Below are 27,798 nucleotides of genomic sequence, written 5' to 3' on the forward strand. Positions count from 1 at the left end.
TTTTCTGGTCAAAACTAAAGTGCCCACGAACTACTTTCCCTAGTTTTCTTCGGCTACCATCCCAACTTGGGCCCATCAAAACGCTTGCTCGTCCAAATGAGGACTGCCGGCCACAACAGAGACCTGGGTTCAAGTGTAAGTCTGTCACTCACGGGGGTAAAGGAAGGAAAAATTCAGAACAGTGATTCCTAACAATATCACTGTGGAGTCATTGTGAAATTGGGCTTCTGGGAAAGCTACCTTTCTACAAAAGGTTCACCTTCCTATCACAGCACAATGACTTCTTTGCATTTCCAGTATGCCTCAATTCAGGTTATTTCTCAAGAGTCAATTAGGGCCAAACGGCTTTAACCAATTGCACTGTGAGTTAACTCATCCCAGAGGCAGAGCGCTCAACCCTGGTGCGGGAGAATAATCAAGTAATTGTCTTCATACTTGACCTCCCTTATGGTACCAAGGGCTGATAAGAAGACAAACAACAGAGGCACCTGGGTGGCTCAGTCGTTAAGCATCTGCCTTCGGCTCAGGTCATGGTCCCAGGGTCCTGGGATCGAGCCCCGCATCGGGCTCCCTGCTCGGCAGGAAGCCTGCTTCTCCCTCTCCCACTCCCCCCTGCTTGTGTTCCCTCTCTCGCTGTGCCTCTCTCAAATAAATAAATTAAAAAAAAAAGAATACAAACAACAGCAAAGGCATAATTTTTATATCTCCTACAACACCTTCAACACGGCAGGGACGCAACGTTTATTTATTCAACTAAAGTGAAATCATTATAATACTGCACACACTTAGGACTGCTCTGTAAGATCCTAGGGAAGATTCTGCCTCGCCTCTCCCACATCTCTCCTGGTGGCAGTGGCTCGAACCCGCAGAGGACAATGGCTGGTATTTGTAACCAGACTGCACACATCGGCACCGTTCAGATGAACTCACAAGATACATCAGGTCATCGGCCGCCAGAGCCAACAGGGAGGTTAAAGACCAGTACATGACCACTCTCCGTCCCTCACAGAGGAACACAATGAAGCCCCAAGGTCACACAGCTTCCCCATACATTTCTTTCGTAGAATAATTGACTTAACACATTCCTGAGACTGAATCACCAAACTTAGTGGCTATCCATCTTTTAGATGAGGGATAAACATCTCCAAGCATTCCTGGAAGTGTCACTGAGGGCTCAGCCACGTCAGTCCACAAGACCAACTCATTGCTCCAGGCTCCTATTTATTCTTAAGCCAAATACTAATGAAAATCAAAATCTCCCACCCTGCGGTGCTGCAGAGAAAAAGCGGTTTGTTTTCCTCCTCCTTCCACTTTTTTTACATCTGATACAACTACACACTTCACCACTCAGTAGTTTTTCCCGAAGAGCCAGAAATCTGAGCTTTGAAGCAGGAGTGGGCTGCTGAGGAAAAGAAGACCTGTCTTACCGAGTTCACCCACTGCCTTAATGTCTTAAGATCAGATGGTACTTAAAGCCTGGGACTCAGGGTAAGGAGTGGAGCTAAAATACAGAAGACGCCAAAGAGTTAATGTAGTCACTCTTATTCCACTTCTGCCCTAAAAACAGAGAAAACAAAGCAAATTAAATCTGGTTCTCTTTCATATCACATTCCACAGAACTTCAAAGTACAAAATAAACAGGTAAGAAAACACGATTGTTTTTAGAACCTTAAAAGGCATTCAAGTTTATCAGCAAAACCAGATCACAAGCCCAAAGGAAAAACTCCCTTGGGTCATTAAAGAAGTAAGAACTGAGCAACAAAACCAGTCATTTGACTGCATTACAGAAATGTTAGAAGAGACTGAATCATCATTTCTTAGGTGGTAAAGACCAAACCATATACTTCCTCCAAAATTCCACTATGTGCATTAAGTTCATCTCAACGAGCTTAACGGTCCATGTTTTCCCTTCTAGCCACGCCTCAAGAGTCAGAGGTATAGCTCAGTATTACTCCACAAACATTTACCAAGTCTAATTGCTCTATGCTTAGCCCCAGAGTATTCGGGCAAAGCACCTGACCATCACTGAGACATAATCTTGGCCTCAGAAAGGGGACAGATGTGCAGTGTTAGACGTGTACCCACGGAAAATCAAAGCTTCTAAGTTCATAAACGCTGACAGCCCTAAACACTGCCAAACAGGTGCGTAAATTCTGTATTTATTTACTGGTGGGCAGGGCAAGACACCGAGTGAAGACTGACACGGATTCTGTCACTGAAGACTCAGAGCCCTTCTCTCCTGTGACACATCAAGAAAGGCACCCTGTGAACTTCAACCAGGAGAGAACGCTGACATGCAGGAAACCAAGTTCAGTAAGCAGAGGAACAGGCTGGTGGGACGCTGAGGTAAGAGCAATTACAGGTAACAGCAATTACATTCTCACCCAAAGGCAAGGGGGGGGCGGGGGGGGAAGGTCTACTCAAACTTGACAGCTATGAACTCCCAGAGCCTCTTAACGGTAAGTAGCTAAATGTGCACATACACAGAAGCTACCTTTCAAAGTACAAAAGGAGTTCACTATCCTCTGGGCAATTAATGGGAACTCCTTAATATTACAAGCAAGGACCAGCAGAAATAATCCCGTATTCTTCACACACAAAGGGGAAGTCTTGACTGCCCTGAGCATACCGCAGCTGGGGAAGAAGTCATATGGGCTTCTCCCTTCCCGTCCTTACTTCCTAATAGGATTTCTACCTTTGTCACCTAGTTCAAATGCCTATACTTTCCAAATTATATTTATAGAAATCTCCATTTCAATCGTCATACTGCTATTAGAGATAAGAAACACTGAATGTGTGCCGGGAAGTGTAACCTAAGTTAAGTTGCAAAGGCTACTTCTCTGGAGATTTCCAACATGTAATCTTACTCAAAAGCACAAACCAAAGACCCATCCCTGGGTCTCTGACGGGCCATCAACTGATATAAACACCCTCTGGAAAATCTGCCTTCAAAAATCTAGTCACAGAGGAGCTACTTTTTTAAAACTGAAGAAGGGTCTAAATTTAACATTAACACTCAGAAAAGTTTCTGACTTTTTTGATAATCTGTTGAAAGTGCAGAAGAAGATATGTGTTTCCAATGGAAAATTATACATTATCTAAGGCCTCCCTCTTGGTTACCTGATTTTGACAATAAGGAAATTATTGTACAACTCTATAAGTTGTATATAATTACAGCAATTCAAACTATCCTTCATCTATAAACATGTAAAATTTGCCAGGTCTGGTAATGGTTCAAGTGACTTCCCTCTCCACTAGGGAAGAAACCAGTTTGGGTGCTGTTTACGTATTCATTTTAATATTCCTGATCTATAAATGTGTCTGTTCTTTGGACCTTTCCTCTGAACTGGTTTCCTCATTATAAGCAAAATAAAAATTTTAATGTGTGTTCATTTTATATTGTATCGGCATCATGATTTGACCTTTCTTGAAAATTATCTTTTAACAAAGGCTAAAACCTATAGGTCCCCAAACGCCCCCACCAAAAAATGTCTGGGAACATCAAACTGCAAATAATTACAAAGGGTTTGGGACATCCTGAAGGCCAGTCATTGGGGTCCATATTCCCCAGGTTAATAAACCCCTCTTCAAAATGAATCATAGAAGTAGCTTTAATATGACAAAGTATCCTATTATATGTAGAGTAAACCCAAGCCCCCTATGTTGCCTATAGGTGAGAACTATTATCCATCACTTAAAATTCTCCAGGAAAAAAGCCTTATGACTATAATAAAAAGGAATGAAATTTTGATCCAAGCTACAATATGGATGAACCTTCAAAACATCATGCTAAGTGAAAAAAGCTAATCACAAAAGACCAGACACTATAGGATTCCATTTATATGAAGTGTTCTGAATAAGGAAATCTACAGACAAAAAGTAGTTTGGGGGTCACCTACGGCCAGGGGACTTGGAGGACATAAGGAAGTGACTGCTGAGACATGGGGTCTCTTCTGAGAATGTTCTAAATTGTGGTATTAGCTGCACAACGCTGTGAACATAGTGAAAACCAATGAAGTGGATGCTTTAAAAAAAAAAAAAAAAGGCATTATAACCCAGCAGTTTCATTTATGTTCACCAAATGTTCTCTCAGCTAAGACGAACCACCTAAGATTCACAGGCTTTCTTTAAAAAAAGAAACAAGGGGCGCCTGGGTGGCTCAGTTGGTTAAGCGACTGCCTTCGGCTCAGGTCATGATCTCGGGGTCCTGGGATCGAGTCCCGCATCGGGCTCCCTGCTCGGCCGGGAGCCTGCTTCTCTCTCTGCCCCTCTCCCCCGCTCATGCTCTCTCTCTCTCTCTCTGTCTGAAATAAATAAACAAAATCTTTAAAATAAAATAAAATAAAATAAAAAACGAAACAAAACAAACCCCCAAAACCCAAAGGCCTTTCTGAAAAAAAGTTCCCATATGGACTATAAACAGCAGAAACCATGAAGTTCCAGAAAAAGAGAGTAAAGCTTTGGACTCCAAAGGAAAGCAATCCTAAGTATCTAAAAATAACTTAGAAATTTGTAGAGCAATTATGTACAAACTAGACAAAGCAGGTCATTATTGCCTAAAGATATATATTTTTCAGGGTCTATAAGTAGAATTATTAACTGCTAAAATGATGATTTTGTTAAAAAAATGCTTTCTCCCTTGGCAGCTCATAAACACGTACTCCAGCCACTACCAAGGGTACGGGAAAGGGACAGCCAGCTCTGGGTGCTGTTCTGAACCGACACTCATCACCACTCCTGGGGACTCACTGAACATCACAGACAGCTGTTGGAGCCCTCCAAAGTCTGGACCCGTGATCAGAGACTTCTACTCTAATTTTAGCTCCGTGTGACCTCTGGCCCATGACCGAGCCTCTATGCAGCTGGATTTTGCTCATCTGCAAAAGCAGATGCCATTGTTACAATTCAACAAGAAGTTCACAAGACAAAAAAGATACACTCATCTAGCTACTCACAGGTTGTTGTGAATATTCAGTGCAGTCAGGAAGTAAGAGGTTGACTGCAGATAATAAATGCTTACTAAATATTTGATGAACCTGAATGAGTCTCTTATGATAAACGTTTTCCTTTCCTTTTCAGTAAGCAGCAAGGAAAAGTAAGCTTTGCGATGTCCCAAGCGAAGTCCCATAGGCAGAGCTGGGAGAGGATTTAAGTGGTTTGCTTCCCATGCCTCCGTTGTATTTTCTTACAGACGCCAATAATGAAATACATGCTAATAGTGAGCTCCACCTCCATTTAATAAGACAAACATTAAGTCAACTCTCAGCCTTCAACTATCTAATTCAATCAGAAGGTTGCAAGCGCCCTCTTATCTACAAAACAGGATTATATTGGTTACCTACTCATGTTTACAGATCATAAGCCTGATTTCAGGCATCTGGATAGACTGCTGTTAACTGCTATTGTTAGGACTCTTGGGAAAGCGTTTGAAATCACAAGTTTATCAAAAAGGGCTGCATAGCATACTCCTAGGCCTTTGTCCGCCCCCACTGCAGTGCAGCTAGACAAGAAGCAGGTCCCCATGGCATTCTTGTATTTGGCCTCAAGTCTTTCCTACTAGAATATGAAAACAGAAATTTCTATTTGCCTCAATTGTCTCAGCACCAGTAAGACTGGAACTCAAGATGGTTTTAAAAGGGAATACATCAGTCCTATCTGCCAAAATGCATTTCAAAGGAATACATTTAAATGCTTTCAGAAAAGCCTCCAGAAAAAAAAGGTCTCCCCAGTAAATATACCACAACAGCTGTGTGGATTCCAAAGAGCTCCAGAGGACTACGATTTTACCTTGGAATTCACTGTTACAAATGGTGTTTTACAAATCTAAACTCTGCCCTTAACAGAGAATGAAGGCTGCTCTTTTCCATCAAATGTTTATTAATAGTTAGAGACCAGATAAATAAGAACACAGTAGGCTTTTACTCTCCGGGGGAATTAGAGAAAAGGAAGGACATTTCATACTTTAAAAGTGCCTACCCTACTTCAGGACAGAGCTCTCAATGCTGTCTCCCACGTCTAGTGTGCAGGTAACAGAAATTTAGGATTTGCTGCCTAAAAGCTAAAAGCACAAGTTACACATTAAGAAAACCCTGTAGGAGTATAAATCGGTACAACCACTTGGGAAACCCGTCTGGCAGCGGGCCTCATGACCTGGCAATGCTATGTTTACCCAAAGACATGTTCATTCAAAACAGCCAACAACTAGAAACGCAAATGTTCATCAACTATAGAAGGAATAAACTGCCCTGTTTTATACATGTAAAACCACACAGCTATGGTTTTTAAAACTACTGCTACATAACAGCATGGCTGAATCTCACAGATTCAGCAAAAAGGACACTCGAAATAAAACATACTGTGTGTTTCCATTTACATGAGGTTCAAAAATCAGCAAAACGAATCTATAGTGAGAAGGATAACCTCTGGGGGTCCAGATGGAAGGGAAGGAAGAACTTGCTGGGAGGCTGGATATTCTTAGTATCTGGGCGGCGAGTACAGTGTATCCCACATGCAAATATTACTGACCTGTATAATTAAGATTCTTGCCCTTTACTGTATGCAAGTTCTATCTCAAAAAAGAAAACTATCTTTTTTCTTTTTTAATTCAAAAGTGATTTTATCCACTGCCTGGGATAATAGGCCACATAAACAACAGTATGCCAGAAAAACGAACCAGGAGGAAGACTATTCTGCAGTTTCTGCCTATATAATAGGCGTCACTCATTCATTCATCAAACCTTTACAGTTTGCCCATATCACGACAAGGAGCTCAATTAGCTATATTATATTAAATCAAAACCGCACTATCAGGCTAAAAGTGCAACTTACTAGGTAAGATGTAACAATTTTAAATCTGTATGTACCTAGTAACAAAATCTCAAAATACATACAACAAAATCTAATACAACTACAAGGAGAAATAAATAATTGAGAAAGCATAAGACTGGAAGAGGCACCCACAAAACATGAAATCCAAATAGTTAATGTTCAATGAAAAGGACACTTAACCTCAGGAGTAATCAGGGAATTGCATATGGGAATCAATTAGATTTTACCCTCCTGGAATGGCAAAAAGTATAAAAAGCCTTGTAAGCACCAGGTTTGTCCAACTGTGTAGGAACAAGAACTACTGCTAGGAGTATAAACTGTTATCGACTTCTGCAAAGTTTGTCATCTAGTGAAGTTACAATGCAGTGATTCTACTCCCAGGAATAAATCCCAGAAAAACTTACACTGTTGATTACTTCTCATATACAAGAAAGTTCACTACGGTAATGCTCAAAAAAGCCTCAAACTGGAAGCCACCCAAGTGTCCGTCATCATGGATTGGATAAACTGTGGTAGTCATACAGTGAAGTACCGGGCAACCATGAAAATGAATGAACTAAAACTCATAAACTACATGGAATAACATGAATGAATCTCACAAACACGGAGCAACACAGGGAAATCACAAAAAAACTACATATAAATCGATTTACAGCAAGTTAAAAAATGAACAAAACTAGGGACGCCTGGGTGGCTCCGTCGGTAATCGTCTGCCTTCGGCTCAGGTCATGATCCCGGGGTCCTAGGATCGAGTCCCCACATCGGGCTCTTTGCTCAGCAGGAAGCCTGCTTCTCCTTCTCCCTCTGCCTCTGCAGCTCCCCCTGCTTGTGCTCTCGCTCTCTCTCTGATAAATAAATAAATAAAATCTAAAAAAAAAAAAAGAACAAAACTAAAGGGCCATATACATAGGTGGTAACACTTTTTTTTTTTTTTAACACAGGAAGAGAATGATTATTCCAAAAATCAGGATAGTCATCCCTAGAGGGGAGGAAAGGAGATATAATCAGGGCGAGGCACATGGGATGAGGGGTAAATATTCTATTTCTTAACCTGGGGATAGAGGTATGACTGTTTTATTGTTATTCTTTAAAATGTAAAATGTAGGTATGTGCTTTATATAACTCTCTACGTGTAATAAATTTCACATGAAAACATTTTTAATTAAAAAGGAGAGCAAGCCCTTCTCCTTGCCTTTGCTCCTCCTACCAAATAAAACATGAACATAACAGCTCAAGCTCAGGGCAGCTCTCCTGGACCAGGAGAGGACGCACCGCATATGGTGGAACCTCCTCGAAGGCCTAGGAATGACCCTATCAGCCAAGAAAGGTCTACTCTGGCCTTCTCTTACTTTAGAGAAATTCATTTCTACCTTTTCAAAATCTCTGTTACTATAGTTTTTCTTTTATACACAGCCAAACCTAACCCTACCAGATATATCAGTGATCCGGACAAACGGAACACTTTCTACATTTAAAGCTGCCCAACAATGGAAAGAACTCCCCGAGAAAGCACTCTGCACCCACCCCTGGCAGGGCACCGTGGAAAGGATTTCCACACAGCAAGGGAAGTTGGACTGCAGGATTTCTCAATGCCCTTCAGGCAATTAAGATTCTAAGGCTACTTCTGGAAAAAAGCAGCTCGGGCCTTGCCAAAGCTGTGGCAACATTTTGCCTCTGAATCTATCCTTCTGTTATCAGTGAGAACATTCCTTTTCTATAACATTCCATGTTCTATCCGTTCTTCAAGACTCTGCTAACAAGCTATCTTCTCGCTTGTGCCTCTCAGAACTAACTAGACCTCAACTTTAGCATGCTGGTTATCTTCCCTTGGCTCCTCCAGATCCTCTACCCAACCTTCTCCACCTCTCTGTGCCTCACAGGGCTGCCCTCTATGAATTAAATCTCCCAGGCTCCCCTTACTTACCCTCTGGTTTCCAGCTAGGTTTGGCCCATGTAAGGCTCGAGCCTGAGATCAGAGGGTGGGAAAAGACAGGGTCTGAGGTATTTATTCCCCTTGATTCCCTCCCTGCTAGGGTACCGGTTGGCAGTGGCAGCATTCCTACAGGTTACCCTCTCCTCCAGCTAAACTTTCAAGGTTCCAGAAGCTACTCTCTCTTTGCCCACTCAGGCCTAAGAATGATGATGGCTCTTAGCCCTGAGGTGTTTCACCAACTCCTACGGGTCTTCTTAATTCTGCTCAGCTTTGTAAATAGTCCTTTTTTCTCCTCAATCACACTATTGGGTGGTGCCAAGAGATAACTGATATATCCAAACTACTCTTCAGCCTGCACCGTTCCATCTTCCCGGATGCCAATTTCCCCTTACCCCCCAGCATGGTTTTTCTCTTGGTAATTGTGCTCTATATGTTTCCACATATGGACTGATTCACTCTGAATCAATTCCCTATGGAAAATTCTTAATCCCAAAATGATTCCCAGTTCTGCCACCAATGTGTACAAACTGTACGTTTGGGCAAAGCTTAGAAAGCAAATGTTACTAAAAATTCCTGACACACAGACTGCAAAACCAAGCCAAATACTGGGATTTGAGGTTTATCTATTTATAATCCCTCCTTCCTTTAGACCAATGGCTGGAGGAATTATCAGACTTGTTATTATAGTTTTGCTTTACCAGTAAGACTGGAACAATGCCAAATACAGTGCTCATCTTACAAGGGCCATTCAAATGGTTAACAAAATTTTAAAGGTCCTACCAGTCCCAATAAATTTTCCCTTCCTTCTAGACAATCCTACAAATAAAACACCAGATTCAAATACTAGAAATGAGCTTTCGGTGCCCATCTTTTGGCTTACTGCTCAAATCCTATTTGACATTCAGAAAGAAAGCATGCCTGAGAAAGAGTCAAGGCTAAAAGATAAAGCTCTAAGATCTGGAAAGATTCCATTTTGAACTCCCCCCAAAAACCTGAGACAGGCTTATTGTTTCCACATCAAGAGTGCTTCAGAAATGTTGCAAAGAAATCATTTCTTAAGATTTTACTGTGTTACAGAAGATTGTGCTGTATGATGTCCAATATATATATTCCAAAGCAGCAGGCAGTGGTCCCTGGACAAAATAACCCCAAGTAGCACTGTAACAGACCCACTAAACTCTAAGACTCATTCTCTCACCCATATGAATGCAAGGGCTACGCAGATGCTATTCCCTATGTTCAGGAAGCCTACACCAGGGTTTCTCAACCCAAGCACTACTGACATTTTAGGCCACATAATTCTTGGTGGTGGAGTGCTGTGTGCATAGCAGAGCCTGTAGTTGCATTCCTGACCTCTAGCACTTAGTATGGCAACCAAAAATGTCTCCAGACATTGCCAAATGTTCCTGGGGAGCAAAATCACAGCTGAGAACCTTGGCCCTAGATAAACTATCTCTCAAACTCCGCCCAGCACTATCAGAGTGTGTATGATTCACTGGATGAGAAAAGAGAAAAGCCACCCAAAGGAGCAGACTTAGCTTTATAAAATACCCTTTTCTTAAAAGCTCTAAGTGTTTGACAACTTGCAAAGTGACACCATTCCCCAGCACTAGGGAGGAGGAGAACATAGGTGAAAAGAATGGTTGCCAAAGTGGTGAGAAACTGCTAAAAAAAATTTCCAGACCTGAAATCCTTCTGAAAGCATCGCAGGTCTCAGATGAATACTCTCAACCCTTTTAGTCTCTCTGAGACACAGGTGGAAAGTATTACGGTTCATGACATAAGTGAGCAAACGGAAAAAGTCAGGCAAACCACCCTTATCAAACGAGGGCAAAGGGAAGGGCAGGCAGGCACCGAAGACTGACAGCCCCAGCTCTGTGGTGTGGAGTACAAGGCTTATCATGTACGGACTCCGGTTCATCTTCATGCTTTAGTGCCACAGGATACCGTCCAGACAAGTAGTTTCCAAACCTATCAACCCCAATGCCCTCTTTTTAGAACAAATATTTTCTATGCCCTTTTATTATTCTGAAACGGAATTCAAAGATCTCTACGAACATAACTTTTACAAATTTCAATATAATGCCCTAACTGCAAGGTACAAGAAGATAAATCAGAAGATCTGTGTAATAAAATATATGTTTTCAGACAAGACCATACTAGAAAACAAAAGCACTCCCCCACACACTTCCAAAGTGCCCCCTCAGAGGGCAGAGGTACCCCGCCCTACACAAACCCTCTCCCATTAGTCACAAAGCTCAGCAACCTCTGTCCCTTATGGGCAATGTGGCCCAGAGGCAGCAACACAAAAGCAGAACAGGAGGGATCTGAAATCAGACTAACCGTAGTTAAAACGCAGCTCCACCACCTCATCGCTGCAGTACCCTCCCTAAGCCTGGTTTTTCACCTACAAAAGATGCCAGCATAGTTTTCAAAGGGTTTTTGCAAAAATTAAATGAATATGTAGAGTATCTATTTCCGCACCTAACATGTAATACCTGCTCAATAAATGTTAGCTATCAGATTTATGTTATTATTCCTGGATCCAACTTGGATTGTGTCCTAGCTCATGCCCATCTTATTCCCCCAGCAGAAAGGATGGATGATGGGGTATCCATTCATCAGAGATGCTCTAAAAAGGATTCACATACAATTTAAGTAAGAAGTTGCATCACACGGCCTCCAAGATTGCTTCTACTCCTACTTCTGGGGCGCTACAATATACCGCCTGGCACGGAGGTTATTTTTTATTAACTGGGGTCCTTTCTTGCCAGTTAGAGGGCCCAGAACATGTCTTCTGCTTCATACAAAGTAGCTAAAGAATGCAGATAATGACCGTTTACTACCCCCGTTGAGAACCCGGCCCTAACCACTGGTTCTTTACCATCTGGCCTCAAAGAACACAACACCCACAAAGAAGGAATGACAACTTCTCCAGAGAAAGCACCTCAAGGAACACATACAGAATCCTCAGAGAGTGAGGATTCTCAAGAACCAGTCTTTATTCGTGTGAATTAATCCCTTACACCAACAAGCAAATCAACACCCTCATTTGATACTCTAGATTATCAAATGAGGAAATGAAAACTAATGTGGTGGCCAGAGAAATACTTCAAAACAAAATGATGCCCAAGTTCACATCCTAAATAAAAAAGCAGTGACTGATCACACTGTTCAAGAGAGCCCACAGGCCCAAGAAGTCACAAGCTCATCTCTGGGCATGAAGGTGTAGGCTACTCACACCAGAAATCTTAACTTACATAAACATACTGATCTGTAAGAGGAAAAACAAATTGCCAATCGTTACAAATCATTCTGCATTAACCCTCTAAGGTGCTTATTTCTGCGTAGTATAATTATTGGGGATTGCTTCCTTTCGTTTATGTATAGCTCCCAATTTTTCTAATACGTGGCTCCTGCGATAAGCATTTAAAATCACATAATAAATAAGGCTATTTATTATCTACTGACAATCATGAAATTTGAGGCAAGAAGCTACTTTAGGTGAACTCGTTATCAGGCTCTGTGAATAAGCCAACTATTTACCCAGGTCTCTAAAACCATCCTTGCTCTCTGCCTCAAACCGGAACTAATCACCACTTAGTTTCCTTCTTTATCCGTCCCACAGACCTTATAGGTTTTGCCACTACAGAAAGTCAGGACTGGGTATAAAAAAAAACAAAAAACCCTCACTGCTAGGTTTTTTTGCCAGTTTCCCAGGGACAGCTACCAGCTCTCTGGGATAGTGAGATAAAGAGAGGAAAATGAACTGTTCTGAAATCTGTGTTTTCCCACAAAGAGACATCAGACTCAGAGAAGTAGCTTATTAAAAACAAAATGCTCTTTTTCAAGAGAGCTATTGGAAAGCCATGGGGTCCCCACAATACTCACAATAAAGAGCTTCTATGGAATCATAAATGTCCCAAGAATAAAACCTCATTTTGGTAAACACTCATTTGGCAATGCTGTTCTCCCTGCTCGGCAAAAAAAAAGGGGGGGGGGGGCAGGGAAAGATCTCCAGAGGAAAAAACAGACTCTACCAAAACAGGCATATTCCTCAGCCCAACAAAAGAACTTAAATTCAAATTAGTTTAACTCAACAAGCATTTGTTAAGCACTTACTATACACAGAGCACCATGACAGTTGTTTATTTATCTCTAAACAAGTAAGACATGATTATGTCTTCTGAGGAATCATAACTCTAGTCTGGGAGACAAACACATAAACGAATACATGGCAGACACGGACAAAATTTAATAGAAATTTTAAAACTGTTCTGGTAGTATGGGGAGAGATTAAAATCAATTGCAAGAATTCTGTAAGAGTCTTCATATTCATTAAATACAAATATATTCGTATATTTAATCCAGTCATTTATCCATCCCAAGCAGTAAACCCAAAATAAAAGGTGGCAGAAATGCTCAGCTACCAAAAGCCAGCATCAGAAGTGAGATCTACACACTCAGATCCTTTAGACTAAAAATAAAACTTAAGGGACAAGTGCCTTCTAACAAGGAGGATGTTTGGAAAAGACTCACCAACATCAGAAGGTCCGTACTCGGCATCTTCCTCCCTCAGCCTTCCTCTCGGGGCCTCCCCTCTGCAAAAGGGAACCAGGTCTGTTTACTTCTAAAGCTTTAAACTGTCGCCTCGGCCCGCCTAGAGTCGCTAGAGCAGTCAAGAAATGGTTCTCTCGCTCCTTTGAGAGCTCCGATTTCACTCGCAGAATTGACACTCCACCCCCAGCACCCAGGCCAGCGAATCAGAATCCTGCTGGCACTGTGCTTCCCTCCCACAGCTGACCAAACGAATCCAGACCCAGCCTGCCACCAAGCAAGCCCCCCAGGTAGACACCCGCGGAAACGCCCAGCCCGCCGCCGACCCTGCCGGGAGCCCCGGAGCCCAGCCCACCAACGCAGCAGGGCCGGAGATCGGAAGCCCCGGGCAGCTTAGCCCAGCGTCCAGCCTCCAGAGCCCCGCTGGCCTCGCTCCCGGCTCCATCGCTCCCACCCCGGAGCCCTTCCTCTCTTCGGAAGGATCAGCAGATCCCTGTTCCCCACTCCGCTCCCACCTCCGCGGGAGTGGGGTTTCAGAGCCCGCTCCCGCTCGGGTCCCCCCCCCCCCGGCTCCCTCTGACCTCGGGGCTCGGCGCGCCCACACTCACCCCGCGCCCCTCGGTCCGCCGGGCCCTCCTTCCTCCCCTCCACTCCCCTGCCCTGCCCACCCTGGAGCCCTCCGCCCCAGCCCGACCCTCCCTTTTCCGGAGCCTCAGCGGCCCTCCTGCACTCCCCTGCCCCGAGTCCGCTTCCCCGCTCCTTCCCTGAGCCTCTCCCTCTCGCCGGCCCCGCTCCTCTTCACCACGCGACCGACTCGCGGGCGGCGGAGCGCGGGCTCCCCCTGCAGCCGCCGCCACCGAGATTGGAGGTCCGACCGCCGGCGGACCCGCCCCTCCCCGCCCGGAAATGGCTCCCCAGCCCCGGCGTGCGCGGCCCCGCCATCGGGCGCGCGCACGCTCCGGGGCGGGGGGCAAGACCCGCCTCCCCTCTGGGCCCCACGGCGCGTGCGCGCCGCCTGCTGGCCAGGCAGGGACCGGCACCCCGGCGGGCCCTCGAGGGAAGGTGGAACCTGCCTGCGCCCAACCATCACCAGCTTGCCCTTTACAAAAACCAGCTTACTGGTCACATTTGGTCACTTGGAGCCCTTGAGAGAGTCAGCCTGCCGAGCACTGCACAAACTGATCCAAAGCAACCACGCAAGATGGGTCTCTAAAGAGACCTTTGGGATTTTAAAGGGTGACTCAGAGATTTGCCCCCTTCTCTTTCCGGGAGATTTCCTCGAGGTCAATAATGCCTGAAGAAAAGCTACATGAAAACCCCCTAAATGGAATTGCCCGCCCCATAGTTCCCTCCCCCCACAAATATGGAGAACAGAGACCAGGTAGTGGGCAAAAAATGTTACCAATATTACTTTATTTTCATGAGCAATGTTGGGAGGCATCTAATACTCAAGTGAAAGTGCCCACCGGGACCACAAATGTCACCCTTCATTTCCAGATGAAATAGCTAAATCTCAAATATGTTTGTCTTGTTTTGCCCAGGACACTAATTCAGCAGGAGCGAAGGTAGCATAGTTACACTTAACTGACCAATGATCAGCATGCAGTATATTTTTCAACAGATTTAAAAATGACACCTAGATGGAATCTTGAAATCTTAACAAAAATGACACTAATGAGGGTAGCCAATTCCATCCCCTTGCAAATGTGAGGACACTAACTTAGAGTGTCATCGCCATCATCAGTACCCGCAAGCAGTGCTCTCGGGACGGAATCCCATGTTAGCACGGCTGCCTTCCTCTGCACACCCGCTCAAGCACTTCCCGGCCTCCCAGCCAGAGTGGTGAAGACCCTGAAAGGGTCAAGCAGGTTACCTCTGGGCTTCTTGGCCCTCAGCCCCAGCCCATCGGAAGTCCCAGACATCTCCGCCGTTCAGAGCTCCTGAATCAGTCACTGGCATCCCCAGACCCTTACCCCTCTTGCTGCGGTCCCCCAGCAGACATCCATTCTCAGTGCTGAAGGGCCAGAAAATGTTCTGGGGCCTCCAGCCAATGTCTACTCATCAAGAGTCACTTTGGGATTCCAGGCACAATCTCCCCACTCCCCACTTCCCACTTCCACCACTCTGCTTTATTTCTTCTTCAGATCCTAGGATCTGCTCTCCCTCATCTCCTTCTTAGCTACTACCTCCCATCCTTTCATCTAAAATCTCTGTCCCGGCTGACTGGAGGACAGGGTGCATCTCTGACCCTCCCTCTACTTCTGCAGTACGACTTCGCTGCCCCTTACGTGCAGCAGGCAGTCCGTTCCTTCTTCCCAGGTGAATCAACCAATTCAACCATATTGACTAGTCCTTATTGTTGTGGACTAAATGTGTCTCCCTCTCCCAAAATTCATTATGTTGAAGCCCTACCCCCCAACGTGATGGCCTCTGGAAAGTCATTAGGTTTTGATGAGATCATGAGCGCAGAGCTCCCATTATAGGATTAGTGTCCTTAGAAGAAAAGGAAGAGACCAGAGCCCTCTCTCGCTCTCTCTCTCCACTCACACACAAAGAGGAAGTCATGTGAACACACAATGAAGCGGCGGCAGTTTGCAGGCCAGAAAGAGGATCCTCACCAAAACCCAAACCTGCCAGCACATTTACCTTGTATTTTGTTATGACAGCCCAAGCTGACTAAGAAACTTATTTTGCCAAGAACTACACTAGGTACCTTTACATCCAAGGCTCTCTTTAGGTCCTAACTTGCCCAGATCAGCTGACTCTCATTACCTCCCAATTTGTAAATCAGGGCACCAAGGCCCAGAGAAGGTGAATGATCACTCCAAAGACACACAGAAGAATGGGGTGGAGTTTGGATAGAAAGTTAAGGCTTCAGATTTTGTAGGGAGAACCTAAAATATGCTGGCAGATTTATTAAGCTCAAAGAATGTTAGAGGTGGAGGAGCCTTCCTCTACTTGCCAGCTCAATCCCATAGTATATGTATGAAGAAACCAAGGCCCAGAAAGGAACATGACTCTTCTCTGCAGTTCCTGGCAGAGCCCAGAGGCTGGGGGGCGGGGGGGGCGGGGGGGGAGACAGAGACAGAGAGACACTTCAGGCCCCCTACTCCTCTGCCCCACACTCCCTCTCCCCCTAACCGCAGAATAACATCAGGGATTACACGAGAAGCATCAAGTAGAAAGTGGCCAGAGATAAAAGATGCATGGGGATTAAGGGAGATAATTTCAGCCTTCACAGGGGAATCACATTATACCAAAATGGAACAAAATCCCCACAGTCTCTCGGTCTTACGTGTCCTAGCTCTACTGGTGGGCCCTTGGGAGAAAGCTAGAGAGAGGAGAACAAAGGAGATAGAAATAAAAGAGAGCATTATACTGCAGAGGGAAGAGGAATATGAAAAAGCAAGAAGCGTTGGCTAAGGAGGGGACACAGCAAATCTCCTTCCCCTATCCCCCCATCAAACACTCCCATGATAGGGGCTTCAGAAGGAGGGGCTGAGCTGGCTGAGGGGAGGCAGAGGTGGGGTTGCCTGGGACTTCCATACCCAGAGGGTGGTTTCCCCAGGAGCACCACTGGCATCACCTGGACGCTTGCTAGACATGCAGGTTCTTGGAGCCCCACTCCAGATGATGACTCAGTCTACATTTCAACAAGATCCCCAGGTGATATACATGCACCATAAAGTTTGAGAGGTACTTCCCTGGGCACCCTGCTTGCAGAGAGAGCACAGTGTTTGTTTAGGATGGTTTAGGGAGATTGATGATTATTTGGGGGGTGAGGAGATCTAATGCTCCCCAAATTGGCCTTCGGTGGCATCATGGTGCTTTCCAGGATGACAGGAAAACTGGGAGGGATTGGAAATACCTATGCGGAACCAGTGAGGGACTGAAATTTGTGCTGATGACAGAGGGCTTGGGGTAGCAGGGGGCACAGTGAGAAGGAATATAGGCTGGGATTTTTTTTCCCCTACATGGCTTCTTTTAAAACAATTCATGCCAGCAAATCTGGTTCTGCTTAAAATGGCAGCCATCCATGGCCAAGTTAGTGACACCCCTCCCCACATCCAGGAGCACACACCCCCAACTCTAAAAAGCAGGAACATACTACCCACACTTCCATTCCTGTCCCTGACACCTCCCCACACAACTGGGGACCTTCTGTGGAAGCTCACCTCAAGACAGGGCTGTGGGCAGATGTTCTTGCAGCTTCTGAACCCCTCCTGGAAAGGAATGGCCCACAAGAAAGCCCTCTGCAGGACCTCTGTTCATGGAGCCTAAAATGCCCTCCCTGTGGAGAGGCGGGAAACCAGCCACCAGCAGCAGGTTGGGATGACACAACAGGACTGGCCTTGAGAAGGTGAGCTAAGGTCCAGCCAGACGTGGTGGCACCTGATGCGGGGAGCAAGTGCCCAGAGATTGCCACCCTGGGATAGACAACAAGGTGCACCTGGTCACCGAGGTACATGTCCCAGGTGCCAATTCAGCCAAAAGTCAGAATGGCCAAAACCCCGAGAAACGAGTCAGTTCCCAAGGAAGTCCGCTTTTCCTGAGGAAGCCATCCATTGCTGTCCAGGCTGCAGGATCACTGCTATAGCAAAGCCTCAAAACCAGAGTGACTGCCTATCAGAAGTCAAATAAATACATCCTTCCTTGGGCAGAAGGCAACCAGCTGGGGCCTGTGGGGATAGAACAGCTTTGAAGGCGGGCACACTGGCCTCTCCTCAGCGATCACTGCATGGCCTCAGACAAGTCAGTCTCACGGTCTGAGCCTGGGCTTTCTTGGTTGTAAAACAAGGGTTAATAGCCTCTACCTGAGGCCGGTGGTGGTACCTCAGGGGACGGACACGTGTACCCAGCACGGGGCCAGGCCCACGGGAACACTCCAGAGAATTAGTTGAATCCGCTCCATGCGTGTCTGGGAGGACTTCAGGTAGGATTCCAGTCTGTGCTCTGTGACCAACTAAACCAAGCCCGCCCCCTGACCTTGTTGCTCTTGGTCTAGCTTCATTCCCCATCAGGACCTGATTCTGACAGTTGGTCAGTCTTTCTAACATGACCCTTGCCCCAGAGGGAACCCAAGGCCTTTTCAAGGCTTGTCCAAGAGCCTCAGATCTATGGTCCTCCTACAGGTTTTGTTATTTATAGATCAGTCCGTTTCAGACCAACCAGACCCAACACTCCCTGTTTATGCGAGTTACAAAATCTATTTGTTATAAACAGGGGGTGCACCTACCTATGCATGAAATTCTCTTACAAAGCAGCACAGTGTCCCAACTTTAAAAGTGAAAGCCAGGGTAATAAAATCATACATGAGGTTGGCAAATGCATGAATTTACAGTGGGTGGACTACGTTTTTAAGAGAAAACAATAATTATTTGAGTATGGTTGTCACTTTTTCCTTTATAATCGACAATTGAAAAAAGGCTAAATTTGGATCTTGATGTAATGAAGTACAATTGTTATGAACTAGGAAGTTACAGCTGCAGACCAGTATGGAGGTATGGTCTTGGTGACTCAGTTACTACGTAAGCAGCAGCGTCTCGGGTGATGTGATTTTTCCAAAATGGTGGATTAAGAGTTGTAAAGTTTCAAACAAGGTAAGGCAACTTACATGCAACTTTCCACATGGTAGTTGCGCTCCAGGAAGCGTATATAATAAAACCATGTTTTTAAAGAAATGCACTTCTTGGGGCACCTGGGTGGCTCAGTCGTTAAGCGTCTGCCTTCGGCTCAGGTCATGATCCTGGGGTCCTGGGATCGAGCCCCACATCGGGCTCCCTGCTCGGCGGGAAGCCTGCTTCTCCCTCTCCCACTCCCCCTGCTTGTGTTCCCTCTCTCACTGTGTCTCTGTCAAATAAATAAATAAAATCTTTAAAAAAAAAAAAAAGAAATGCACTTCTTGTATGAAAGTCAAATTGGGGGGCGCCTGGGTGGCACAGTTGGTTAAGCATCCGACTCTTGGTTTTGGCTCAGGTCATGATCTCAGGGTCATGATCTTAGTGTCATGAGATCGAACGCCAAGTAGTCGGCTCCACGCTCAGCGTGGAGTCTGCTTTAGACTTTCTCTCCCTCTCCCTCGGCCCCAACCCTCTCCTCTCTCTCTCTCTTGCTCTCTCTGCCCCACCTCTCCCGCCTCTAAAATAATCTTTTTTTTTTTTAAGAAAGTCAAATTTTTGGCTCATGTGACTGTGATCTGGTTTTTTACCTACATGAATGTTCCGGCAAGATGTTATTAAAAAGCTGTGCAGGACTCGGGCAATTCTTCACTGTGAGGGGCTACCCTTGCCATGTCTGCAGGGCAAGATCACCAAATGCCAGGGGAAATAACCGCATCATGTGACAACCAAAAATGTTTTCAATTTTCAGGATGCCCCTCGGGCACCAAGCCGTCCCACTGAGACCTGCTACTGTGGATTGATAACAGGGAATGCACTTGAGCCTGAGCCTCATTTTAGTATCTACAGCTGAGTATCTGTCAAGCTGGAAGGGACTTGAGCATCGACCAGGCCCAGCCTTCCCAGGTAGCATTGCATGTCTGGATCTCCAAGCACCTTTTCAAAATCTGCATGTCAGGGCTTTCCTGCAGACCCAGTGAATGAGGGGTGGGGCCCAGACATCTGTATTTTGGACACACCCAGGTAAGAGCTGCTAAGTTCTATCCATTCTCATCAGTTTCTATGCCTTGGTCCCACAGTGGAGATGAAACCTAGAATTCTTGACATTCCAGCTCCAGAAGCCCAGGCTCAGGAACTGTAGTGAAATCTATGGGTTCTTGTGCCGGCTTTAGCTGTGCGGCCTTGGGTGAACCATTTACCCTCTCTGGGTCTCAATTTTCTCACCTCAAAATTGGATAGGGAGGGGAAGCAACTCTCCAACTCCATCAGTCTAGAACTTTCTATGCCTCACTTGCATTATAGGAAACTCCACTTCTCTGTCCCCAGGTTCCCAGAAAAGGCCCTCAATCATGCAGTTATTTGGTTGGAGAGGGTGTTTGTCCCAGTCCTGCACTGAGGGTGAGCAGTGTGGCCAGAATGCCCGGGGAGGCCAGGCCCCTCTTCTCCTCCCCCACCAGCATGGACACAGTTGGGATGCAATGAAGAGACCCAGGTAATATAAGTCCTCTGTACTTATTAGAGTACCAAGGGGGTAATTATGAACCTTGGCCCATGGTTATTCCTCGCCCGGCCCTGCAGAACCAGTTCCCAGGCTGACTCACTCAGAGGAGCTTTAGATGTATCCTGAGCTCAGGGGTCAGGGGAGGAGGAGAAAGCATCCATCTCCATAAGCAACTGAAAACCTTGGTGTTTAAAAATGGAGTTAAAGTCATTTTCTCTAGTAGGTTTTATAAAAGCTGAGGGCAGTCATTCTCCACAGTCAGGGGAGTTGACCTGGCTGAGGGATCAAGGACAGCTGGAGCTGAGTGCAGAAGATGAACAGGAGTTAACCAGACAGAAAGGGGCAGTCAGCGTGTTCTGGTTGAAGGCACTCTATGTGCCAAGACCCAGTGGCAGATGCAGAAAGGGGTGCAGGTCAGTAGGGATAGTTGTGCAGGGCAGATGCACAGATGCACATGCCTTCAGGGACCCAAGCAGGTGATGTGCCTGCGTCAGGCTCATTCATTATTTCATTCATGCATTCATTCATTCATTCAGTCAATGCTAGGTTGCACTATCCCGGGCAGGGGATGGATCATTGAACAAAACAAAGATCCCTTCCCTAGTACAACTTGCACTCTAGTGGAAGGAGTCAGATAAATAAACACAGTAAGTAAACTATATGGTAGTCTAGAAAGTGCCAAGGACTATGGAAAAAAAGCAGAGTATGGGAAATAGAAAGTGTGGGGCTTGGGGCAGGGTGTCATGGGTGCTGTAACTGCAAATAGAATGGTAGAGTAGGCCCAACATTTCAAATTTTCAAGGAAAGTTATAAATCCAGACTTTTTGGTAAAATCTCTCAATGTTAACTTTGTGATGTCCTAGAAGCCTGCTAGAATCAGCGATTACTTTCTTCTCTTTGCCAGGACTACTTTAGTGCTTTATGTCAAACAATGCAAATAGTTTCAGCACCCCAAGAGACAGGGCCCACTTAAAGGGCTTGTCACTGCCCCAGAGACGCAACATTCAGAGACTACCAATGATGCTTTCAGCCATGTGTGGAAAGCTTTTCCTTTTTTTCAGATGCCCAAGCTATTCTGAACTCCCTTTTTCTTGGGGCAGACACAGAGAAGCTGCCCACAGCCCGCCTCCTGCCCAAGCTCTGCTGGGCAGACGGTCCCTCCAGATGGGAATGATGTGTGATGCTGACACGCAAACACACTCCGGATCTCCTCTGGGCGCCAGGAGACAAATGCAACATACAGATCGCTCTTTATTCTTAGCAACAGGAAACAGCAAGCCAGCGTGAATTCTGGGCAAAAAGAGCTCAGAAATGTTGTAGGACTATGTTGTTTTCTTGTCGCAATTTCCATAATTCATCTTGTGACCATGATGTAACTCACTGAATTGCCCGTGTTTGTTCATTCCATCTCCCCCGGCTTACCTCCAAGAGAGAGAAAAAAAAAATCTGTAGTTGTATGGTGATTGCCAAGAGATTGAAAAGGTCATAAAGAGAAATATAACCAGGAACTCCCAGAATTTTGGACAACTTATTCAATTGTTTTGAAGTTTTGTCTCTTAATTGAAATATACCCTATGTACAGGTAAGTCCACAAATCAAAGACTGTTTGATGAATCTTCAGGGAGTGAACATCAGTGTTCAGCACCCATATCAAAACACAGAGCATTGCTGGGTGCTTGGCCGGCTCAGTTGGTGGAGTATGTGACTCTTGATCGCGGGGTTGTTAGTTGAAGCCCCAAGCTGGGTATACAGATTACTTAAAATAAAATCTTTTTTTTTAAAGATTTTATTTATTTATTTGAGAGAGAGAGAGAACGAGAGATAGAAAGCACGAGAGGGAAGAGGGTCAGAGGGAGAAGCAGACTCCCCGCTGAGCAGGGAGCCCTATGTGGGACTCAGTCCCGGGACTCCAGGATCATGACCTGAGCCGAAGGCAGTCGCCTAACCAACTGAGCCACCCAGGCGCCCTAAAATAAAATCTTTTGAAAGAAGAAAGGAAGGAAGGAAGGAAGGAAGGAAGGAAGGAAGGAAGGAAGGAAGGAAGAAGAAAGAAGAGCATTGCCAATTCAATTTTTTTTTTTAAATAAAAGGAACTGAGGCTGGCTGCAAATGTTCAGCTTTCTGTCTGAGACCACAGGGCCCCGTAGGACATAATATTTTGATCTTTATCCAAATATCAGCAAGCAGCCATTGAAGTCATTTTTTTTAAGATTTTATTTATTTATTTGAGAGAGAGAATGAGATAGAATGAGCATGAGGGGGGGGAGGGTCAGAGGGAGAAGCAGACTCCCCGCCGAGCAGGGAGCCCGATGCGGGACTCGATCCAGGGACGCCAGGATCATGACCTGAGCCGAAGGCTGTCGCTTGACAAACTGAGCCACCCAGGTGCCCCCATTGAAGTCATTTTAATCAGGGGGCTGATTGTATCACATTTGGGTCTTCAAACAATCCCCTTGTTACTAAGGAGAATGGCTAGATGCAGGTCCAAATGGGCAGACTAGTTACAAGGCTTTTGCATTCATCCAGGTGAAGAGTGGAGATAGCTGGTTCTAGGGAAGAACAATGGCATCAGCTGAGGAGCTGGGTGCCTGGACAGATGAGGTCATTCTGGAGTAAGGTGGGCCCCAAGCCAATACACCCGGGGTCCTTCAAAGAGGGGAGATTTGCACACAGACATGCACACAGGGAGAATGCCCCGAGAAGATAAAAGACGGAGGTTGAGATGATGCTTTTCCAAGCCAAAGAACACAAAGGATGGCCAGCAAACCACCAGTGTAGGGGAGAGGCATGGGACAGATTCTTCCTCGTGGCACTTGGAAGGAATCAGTCCTGCGGACAGCTTGATCTCAGGTTTCTAGTCTCCAGAACCGTGAGACAATACATTTCTGTTGTTCACACCACCCAGCTTATGGTCCTTTCTTACAGCAGCCCTGGCAAATTCATAAACTGAGATTCCCAAACTCACTCCAACCTTCAGTAGGTTGACAGGAGGAATGGGAGGCGCAGGGTGAACTGCCGTTCCTAGTAGCCTCATGTCCCCTCTGAGCCGGGTGTCAGAGCAATGACCGGAGTGGGGGAGACCCCAGTAGCCCAGGGGACCAGGGCTAATCCTGAAGCTAATCCTTGAGGTGACCACTGCATTTAGTTTTAGACCTGCCACCTAGGAATATTGCAGGAACCACCGCAAAGGAAACCACTCATCCAGACATAGTTCAAAGGCCCACCCTTACTATCCATTTCTCATGTCTTTCAAGAATTGCAAATATTTAAACTCTTTCCATTGGCTGCCCATTCAAATATCTCATTCAAGGCTCCCTGGTTATTGCATCACTGTGGACCCAATTAAACTCATTTCATTTGAAGATTCTTATGTGTCTCTCTAATACACAGATCATTTCCCTCATTTAAAGCAAGTTGTTTATAGCTAGTAGGCCTACCCCCCACCTGAGCTATCCCCCTCCAGGGAAGCCTTACAAAGTTCCTAGTTAGGAACAGAAGGCCCTGAGGGGATTGCCCAATGTTGTCTCAGGACACAACCTTACAACCATAAAAACAAGTCAACACCGAGGCCTACTGGCAGAGAATCAGTTACAGGATATGCACGAACAAGGGTCAGCAGAGGTTGCCTGGGCCAAACCCCAGGCTATGTGGAAAGCCCTTACCTGGTTAAGTCTTCCACAAATGGTAACCCATAGCAATAATCATCTTTCAACAGATGTACTGATCTATCTGTGAATTAGATTTCATCTGGAGAAGATGACCTCCAAGGGAAAATGCCATACAAAGTTCAGTTAACAGAATGTTCTTCTTGAACTTGGCCCACAAGGCCCCTTATGATCAACCTTGGCCTTTCTCTGCCTTCATGTCCCCCATTTCTACCTCACACTGAGACCTTATTTCCTGGGCATAGAGTGACCATATAGTTTATCATCCAATATGAGATGCTTTTGAGATGGACAACATATTCAGTTTTCCGGGACAAGAGGTGTAAACTGGGCTGTTTTACCCAATCTGGGACTTCTAGTCTCCTTAGCCATGTGGAACAACTTAGAGTTCCTATAACATTCCATGGGCTTTTGAATCCCCAGACTTTTGCACATGCTCTCCTCTTCTGATCTACTTGGAACACATTCTATAGCCCACTCTTCTGTGGGGCCTTCCCCAAGACTCCTAGGTGGGCTTGGGCTCTCCCTCCCCTGTGTCTTCACTGTCCCCAGCACATACCACATTCTGTCTTCATTTCCCTGGCTCCCCACAAGACCTGTAACCTCTTGAGGACCAGGTATTATATCTTTTCATCTTTGTGTTCTCTACTCTATTCCATTTTGTAGGTACTCAACATGTGTCTAATCAATGATTTTATAATTAGCCTGGAGAAGAGATAGGTGTCCATTAACTTCAACTGTCTAAAGAGTTGTGATCGCAAAGAGGACCTAGACTTGACTTATGAGCCCATAAGGGAAGAACAAGAATACTAACTGGAAGCCTCAAGAAGATATATTTCAGCTCAATATTAAGAAGAACTTTCTAGCCAACAGGACTACACAAAATCAATAGGCAGCTTTGAACAGTAGAGAGCTCCTTGCCACTAGGGATGTTTTGTTGACAAATACTGGCTTATACTTGGTAGGAATTTTGAGGTAAGGATTCAGGCATGTAGTGGGTGAATGGCCTGGATAACTACCTTATACTCTATGATTCATCCATTCATTCATTCAGTGATTATTTACTGGGCACCAGGCATTGCCCCAGAAGCTCATGAATTAGCACAGAACAGACACACCCATGTAACCACCATGCAGAGCAAGAGCGTCTGCTGGCTGACGTACGAGGCAGATTTGGCCTCCCAACCTGTTGGAGCTTACAGGTTTGCAGAAGAGATACACGCAATCATATGAATTTATGGGGTGTCCAAAGATAGTGTGAGGGGTGTCTGAGAGGTGTTTAACTTGAGCAAGGGTGAATGTAGGAAGCTTGTGTGGTTCCATGACCTTTAGATCTTTCTAGAGAGCTCAGGCTTCTTCTCTCTTCCGTGAGGCCTGCTCTTCCAGTTGGGTGACCTTTCTGAAGGCTGGCTTAGACCAGTCTCTACCTGTCAGTTCCAGAGCTGTGAGTTCTGCTCAGCTGAGGGGTAACCAGGTAACTCTGATCATCCCAGGGGAGCCACGTGTGGTCTTTAGTCATGCCCTTTCTTTCCTTCCCTCTTCTCTAAAAGACCACCAGAAGGCTAGTCACACGGACTTTGGGACAGTAGAGGCATGGCAATGCCATGGCGGGTGAACCCCCAGAGCCTGGCGACTCTCCACTTTCAGAGCCGCCATCAAAGTATCCAGTGGTACTGGCCACAATCCAGAACTCCGTGTCCAAAGAAGAAAAGACATAGCAGGTGAGCCAAGAGGCGTGTGATCACAGGACCTCGTCCTGCCCTGATGGGGGACAGCACTAGGATAACACAGCAGCTATTCATGAAATGTTTGCATGATTTGGGTAAACGATAGTAATAATAAAGAAAAATACCATGCCTCAAGCCTTTGCTATGGGCCAGGCACTGTGCTGGGTGATTATATATGCATTATCTTACTTAAGCATCAAACAGGCCCATAGGGGCAGAATTATTATCCTTACTTCACAGAAGAGGAAACTCTAGAAGAGGCCTAGAAATTGTCAAAACTTATCTGAGATCACATAGCTAGGGAATGGCAGGCCCAAGGGTCTCCAAAGCCTGTGCTTCTGGCCTCTGTTCTCTTGACTTTACGTGGGGATAAATGAAAGCCCAACAAAGCAGAATGGGTCAAAATGAGCCCTTCTGTGTGAATTCCAAAAGTAGGTGAGCAAGCCCTCAGCAGAGTAGCAGTTGAGCAGGAGAGGGATCTAAAACTGTGTTCATAGCATACGCAGAGTCAAAGAAAAATAATGAACCAGAAAAAAATGTTTTCTTACTCATGTTACAAAGGGATAACGTCTCTAATATATAAATGCATATATTCATGTAAGAAGGACTAACGAACAGAAAAAGTGGATAAAAGATATGAACAGAAATAGCAAGAAATATACTCAACTAGCTCTTAAGCATAGGAAAAGATGCTCAATCTGACTGACTGAAGAAATGCAAATTAAAGCCAAATTAAGGCAGCACTGATCTCCTACAAACTGAAGAACATGCTGGACGCAGCTATGATGGACTTAAATGTAGAACACATTTGAAAAGAAGGAAGCAGAAAGTCAATGACTTAAGTAGCCCTATCAAAAAATTATAAAGGGGCTCAGTCATTAAGCGTCTGCCTTCAGCTTAGGTCATGGTCCCGGGATCCTGGGATCGAGCCCCACATCGGGCTCCCTGCTCCGCGGGAAGCCTGCTTCTCCCTCTCCCACTCCCCCTGCTTGTGTTCCCTCTCTCGCTGTGTCTCTCTCTGTCAAATAAATAAATAAAATCTTTTTTCAAAAAAAGTCTTTAAAAGAAATTATAAAAAGAACATGAACTAGACCCAAAGAGAGTGGAAGAAATTAGGTAGAGAAGACCAAAAGCCTAAACATTTGTTCTTTGAGAAAAAAACTGATAAAAATAAATAACCCTTGGCAGGATTGATAGAGGAAGAGAGAGAGAGAGAGAGAGAGAGAGAACAAATCCAGTCCAATATCTGGAAGGAAACAACAGATCACTATAGTTCCTGGAGACAATACAAAGATACAACCTATGCTATAAACTTGAAAATGTCAATGTTCTGGAGAAATTCCTCAAAAAACACAATGATGCCAATACCAAAATGACAATGATGTTAGAATTATCTGAGGAAGATTTTATAGCAGCCATGATAAAAAAAAAAAGTTCCAATGAGCAATTAGAAACACATTTGAAATAAGTGAGGGAAAAAAATAGAAAGTTTTAGCAAAGAAATAGAAGCTATAAAGAACAAAATGGAAATTTTAGAAATTTTAGAAATAATTGCAACACCTGTAACTCAGGATTTGAGATAACATGTCTAAAAGGATGAGCACAGGGCCTGGCACATAGCCAATGCTCCATGACATTTTATGTTCCTCCTCTCATAACTGAGGCATCGGAGCAGGAGGACCAAACTTCAAAGCACTTCCAGGCAGACAGACCCTCCTGCCTTGGACAGTCCATAAAGAAGATGTCAGAAGGGTTTGCTTAGCAATTATGTTATCAACCTTACAAACCAGTGTTGAAGGCATTCCTTAAGGGGCTCCCTTCACCCCCACCACTGCAATCTGCATGCAGACCCCGTGTTGGGTTCTGAAGAATATAATGGAAGAATAAGAGGTACAGCCGGAAGGGAAAGATGGGCTTTAGCTTCAGCCGCATCAGCTCCCAGGTGGGAAACCCCCCAAGTGTGCTGGAA

At 45.3% G+C, this 27,798-nt stretch overlaps 1 protein-coding gene across 1 annotated transcript in view; it reads right to left on the reverse strand.

The window, feature by feature from the left end:
* SGPL1 (sphingosine-1-phosphate lyase 1) overlaps positions 1 to 14,206 on the reverse strand; it is a 55,496-nt gene extending 41,290 nt beyond the window's left edge. Inside the window, exons 1-2 of the mRNA XM_028109511.2 lie at positions 14,083 to 14,206; positions 13,301 to 13,362 (exon numbers count right to left, since the gene is read on the reverse strand). Coding sequence (XP_027965312.2) covers positions 13,301 to 13,327 — 27 coding nt within the window. The 5' untranslated portion in view covers positions 13,328 to 13,362; positions 14,083 to 14,206. The remainder of the gene's footprint in view (positions 1 to 13,300; positions 13,363 to 14,082) is intronic.
* Positions 14,207 to 27,798: the final 13,592 nt, after the last annotated feature.

The sequence above is a fragment of the Eumetopias jubatus genome, unplaced genomic scaffold (assembly GCF_037043125.1).
Source record: "Eumetopias jubatus isolate StellerSeaLion01/CBP00866 unplaced genomic scaffold, mEumJub1_p1.0 scaffold_17, whole genome shotgun sequence".
Classification (NCBI taxonomy): Eukaryota; Metazoa; Chordata; class Mammalia; order Carnivora; family Otariidae; genus Eumetopias; species Eumetopias jubatus.